This window comes from Gekko japonicus, unplaced genomic scaffold (genome assembly GCF_001447785.1).
Source record: "Gekko japonicus isolate JY-2015 unplaced genomic scaffold, Gekko_japonicus_V1.1 scaffold8433, whole genome shotgun sequence".
Lineage (NCBI taxonomy): Eukaryota > Metazoa > Chordata > Lepidosauria > Squamata > Gekkonidae > Gekko > Gekko japonicus.
The window spans coordinates 1-5,158 of NW_015159947.1; the positions used below are offsets into that span (position 1 = coordinate 1).

Genomic DNA, 5,158 nt, shown 5'->3' on the forward strand with positions numbered 1-5,158 from the left:
GTCTCAGAAATCAGAAATTTGCTAAACACGGAACGGGCTTAATAGACAGGCACACTGCCCATGCCCCTCATTAGAGTCTCAGTGGCCAGCAAGGCCCACCTGGTTCCTAGAGTGGGCATGGAATTCTGGGGCAGGCACAATGTTTGTCAGTTTTGTGACGTGGTTTGAATGAAGAGGAATTGCCATGAAAATGACCTTGAAAACCTGTCCCTTCATACAGAGCTCTGAACATGGGCAAAGACCAGGGGCAAATAACATTAAATTCCCTCCTCCAAATCTCACAATCTGTTTCTCTGCATCGTTGCCCCACCCCTGCAACAAAAACCCAAATGATCTGAGAGCTAGCACAGCATACTTATCACGAGACCGAATTGTAAAAGCAAAGAATCCGTCCTTCAAAGCTTACCTCAGTCAGGGGCCATCTCAAAACCTCAAGTTATTCCCTGTTACAATCTGGGAGTAATTAAACTGGCCTGCCTTACAAAGATGTTGTAAGAACTGGAAGAAAACATTTGCCCGTCTAGTATGCTCATACCATCTTGCTCAGGAGACAGTTTACAGTCTCTTATAATGAAAGCGATAGAACACACATCAGTTAAAATGTTGACAACACAATAAACAGTAGAACTAGAATAATCAGAAGAACTAGTTGCAGCAGATCAGTCTTTGAAAACAAGAGATCGGCAGGTATGTGATGAAGAAGCAAAGACGACAGTGGGGAGGAGGAAGCACCCCATCAACAGAAAGCTTGGAGAATAAAGGTACACCTGTGCCATCAAAGTTAATAAACTTAGTGCCAGGTGAAGGGCTGGAGGAACACATGTGAAACACTTTGGACACTTTGTGGAATACGCTTAGAGTTCACTTTCCTGCAATCGGGGCATGAGGCAGCTTCCCACAATACCTAAATATAATACACAATAAACACCATATGGAAAGACTGGCATTGCAAATAAAATGTAACACTTCACTAAAATCAGTCGCCCTTTGAAGTGCTGCATAAAGGCTAAGCATTCTTACTTATTTACTTCATTCATACCCCACCTTTCTCCGCAATGAGAACCCAAGGTGGCTTAGGTAATTCTCCATTTTATCCTCACAAGAACCCTGTGAGGGTAGGTTAGGCTGAAAGCATGTGACTAGCCCAAAGTCACCCAGCAAGCTTCCATGGCAGAGTGGGGATTTGAACCTGGGTCTCCCAGATCCTAGCCCAGCGCCCTAAACCATTACACCACACTGGCTGTTATGTATTCTCTGGACTGTGGTTTTTCTGGCCAGTGAGCTGCCCACCAATGTCATGTTGTGTATACTCATTAACTACAGCTGTGGCCTGTCTGGTCACTCTTGTTTCTTCCAGATATAAAGCTCAGGGGATAAGTGCCAAGAAGCCCATCAACTCTACATTCTACCTTCTGTTAGACCTGATCACTTTTTTCGATGAATATCATGCTGGTCACATTGACAAGGCCTTTGATGTAAGCTTCAGATTTTTCCTTTACAAATTGCCTTGCTTCACCGGGCTTTAGCACTCCTGCAAGCCTAATTCTCTTGGTACACTCATAACTGAGACATGAAAAAGGTAATCCCATGTTGAGTGATGGTCCCTGTTGTGATGCTAGGTATTGGGTTGCCTTTGTCCAGTCATATCATGGCCTGAGTCTCTTACTGGGGTTACACAAGTTTGGTTCAGGGGTTGTCATTTTGTATAGGAGGCAGAGAGAGAGAGAGAGAGAGAGAATGGTGGTGAACTTATAAAGTGGCATATAAACAAAATTCAAGTTAAGCAGCACCTTAGAGACCAACACAGTTTTTTAGGGCATGAGCTTTCATGAATCCAAAGCTCATTTCATCAGATACAAATAAGAATGAAGATCCATCATCCCTTATACCCAGGACAGATGGTGAGAGGGGTGTTACCAAGAAGGGCCAGTTGGAGTCAGGATGCAGATGTACAGTGCAAAATGAAATCAGCTTGATCAGAGCGAGGGACAGTATAACAGATGTTAGAGATGGTATGGTACAAAACCCTGTCTTCTCTCTATATCTCACTCTCTCTATATATGTAAAATGTATATGCCCGCAAGTCGCAAAAGACTTATGGTGACCCCAGCAAGGGGCTTCCAAGGCAGGTGAGAAACGGCGGTCCCTCCTTTGCAGAGTCTCCCTAGGTAGAGCCCCCGTCCAAGTATTGCTCCTGCTTAGCTTCCGAGATCTGATTAGATCAGTTGTACCATACCCTTACACATCCCACCCACAAATATGGGGCTTTCTCGAATCAGTGCAGCTCTGTTCTGGCTCGACTTGCTCTTATCTGCTCTTATTCATGCACCTTTCGTTACAGATCATTGAACGGCTAAAGCTGGTCCCCCTGAGTCAAGACTATGTGGAAGAAAGAGTAGCCGCCTTCAGGAACTTCAGTGACGAGGTGAGCAGCTGCGGTGCCGTCCATCATCCTTCCCTCTCATCTAGGGCACAGCCAGGCCAGCCAGGCTGTGCTGATGCTGGAAGACAGTGGTGCTGATGGTCGGGGTTCTCGTTTCCCATGCTCTCGTGCTCAGGGGAGGGGCCGTGTGCATGAGCATGTTGCTGCCTGCATCAGTCCACCTTATTAGCCAACACTACAGACAGGGAAAATGGTTAGGACTAGCATGAATCATGTACCCTTCACGGGCAGGAGTGTATCCTATCAGTTTCTCTGTTTGGTCTTGCCCGATTATCATCCTCGCTGTCGCCCTGATCCCATGTGGCTTTTGTTCATGTAGGTCCCATGTTCGCTAGCATAGCTTGTTTCAGTGGTCCAAAGAGGCCTCTCTTCCCCACTATTGCCAGTGGAAAAGACACCAGGATCCAGCCCATAGTTGAAGAAGAAAGACCTATTGTTCCTTAGTCAGTGGCCAAGGTCCCCTTTGAGCTTAGTCCTGTCTGACCGGCGGCATGGAAAGTGCTGCTGGACCAAAACCATAGCAGTAGATCGCAGCTTCCTTTGAGCAGTAGCTAGATGTATTTGCTTTATTTATTTATACCCTGCCTATCTCAGTGAGACTTGAGGCAGGTCAACAAATAAAAACAATGTACTCATACAGCAGAGAAATCCAACAAATGGTGCATTAGTACAGAATGAAAAGACAACGTGAACAGCAAACTGTGTAAGACAAGGTAATATTGTAGACAAATCTATCTTCTATCTATCTTCTATCTATCTTCTATCTATCTTCTATCTATCTTCTATCTATCTTCTATCTATCTTCTATCTATCTTCTATCTATCTTCTATCTATCTTCTATCTTCTATCTATCTTCTATCTATCTTCTATCTATCTTCTATCTATCTTCTATCTATCTTCTATCTGCTACCTATCTGCTACCTATCTGCTACCTGCTATCTATCTGCTGTCTATCTATCTGCTATCTAATTTGTAGGTGCAATACTTAAATACAAGGGAAATAATAAGTGAGGTCTTTTTATTTTAATTTCTTTTCTAATTTCTGCTTAAGGCAATAGCTGTATGAGCAGTACTGGATAGACAGACAGACAAAGTAGTAAGTAAGGTTACAAAGAAGGTGCAGTGAAGATGATGCAGTAATAGCTGGATAGCACTTAGAATAATCATTGCCATTGACTACAACCCTATTCTGTCATAAAGGTACCCTCTTGGCTACTCTGCTACACTTCTAAACTTTTTAAATTGTCCCGTTGAACGTTACTGTTCTGCACAGAAGTACCAGAGCCTTCCTGACCTTCCTCAGGGACACCATTAAGCTCTATTAGAGAAACTGGGCTGGATCCAGACAAAATTTTCCATCAGCAGACTGGAACTTTCCTGCCTCACTTCTCCTACTGCAGCTCACCAATCTCCATGAAACGCTGCTTGTGGGGGGTAGGGGACCCTGAGGAACAGTTGTGGGGGGCGTGATCTGTAGCAGGAAGGGAGAATCAGTGGAAATTGCCAATTTAATTTAAATCCAGCTCACTGTGTTACTTTTTGGGCATACCCTGGGGGAAAGTGGCTACATTTCTGTCTCTCTAAAAAGCTATTGCTCCAGAGTGGCTTCCTCTCTAAAAACACTTATTCTTCAGGGGGCCCCAAGGCTTTTGACGTGCACACAGGGCCCCATGGACTCACAGGGCGCCCTGTTATTTGCAGCACCATGAGCATCATGCTCATTCCCATTGTGCATATGAAGCACTGCCCAGCACTCCAGAGAATGGGACTCCCTGTGCCTAGAGGGGCTTCTGCTCACACAGCAGGCCAAAAGCGCGTACAAGATTGAACACTTTGATTTGTTACAAAGGGCCGGGTTTGGCCAACATTGTGAAGCTGTGGTACTGAGATGGGGGAAAAGATTTGTTCAGTTTTGTTGTTCATGTGTCTTTTTTGAAAAGCCAGCCTCTCAGAGAATTATAAAAATTCATTAAAATAGTAATTATTGTTTCCCTGAGACCCTACTGACCCTTGCAGCCAATAGGGACCAATGTTAATCATCCTGTTGCATTCCTGTTAAAAAGCAATCTGCTTGGGGGGGAGGGGGTATATCTGCCAGATCTCCTCTTCTTATTTAAAAAAGCAGGATAAAAAATGACTTGTAATCTTTCCAACATATCTTAAAGCAGGTTTGTCAATAAGGTAATTGTTTTCCTGCCGCAAAGTAAACTTGGAGATAAAAGGCCTGAAAATGGACAAATTTGCTCTATGTCTGGGAGCATATTGATTTCCTGAGTCATCCATTTTGTAGGCTTTCAGCCAGCATCTGCTTATCAGTTTCCAGCCTGATCGGCTGCAAAAATGGCCCTTGCAGTTTGACTTTGTGGGGCCAGCTCCTTCTCAGCATGTTAGTCCTGGTTCTGAAACTTTCAGCTGAGCCTAAATACATTTATCACCTCTTGTGCCAATGGGAAAGAATGAAGTAATGTCCTTGGTCTGCAGGCTTTAAAAAAATATCTGGACTTCAGATTAAAAATTGAAATGGGGGCAGTTCAGTTTTACTGGGACTTTGTTCCAAGTTGTAGTTTTCTTGTAGTTTCAGTGTCACACCTTAACCCTGGAGAAAGAGGTAATGTTTATCTTGTGTGGAAGAAGGTCAGCTTCGAAGGCATGGCAGACCCTTTTCCCAGATGCCGCTTTCCTGTTCTAGAGGGAATAGCTAGTTGAAGGTGGAGT

General features: G+C 44.2%; 1 protein-coding gene across 1 annotated transcript in view; it reads left to right on the top strand.

Annotated features, from left to right (window-relative positions):
- Positions 1-1,357: 1,357 nt before the first annotated feature.
- LOC107108131 (nuclear pore complex protein Nup93-like) overlaps positions 1,358-5,158 on the top strand; it is a gene marked incomplete at both ends in the record, with an annotated part of 5,902 nt that continues 2,101 nt past the window's right edge. The window contains 2 exons of the mRNA XM_015408534.1: positions 1,358-1,475; positions 2,342-2,425. Coding sequence (XP_015264020.1) covers positions 1,358-1,475; positions 2,342-2,425 — 202 coding nt within the window. The remainder of the gene's footprint in view (positions 1,476-2,341; positions 2,426-5,158) is intronic.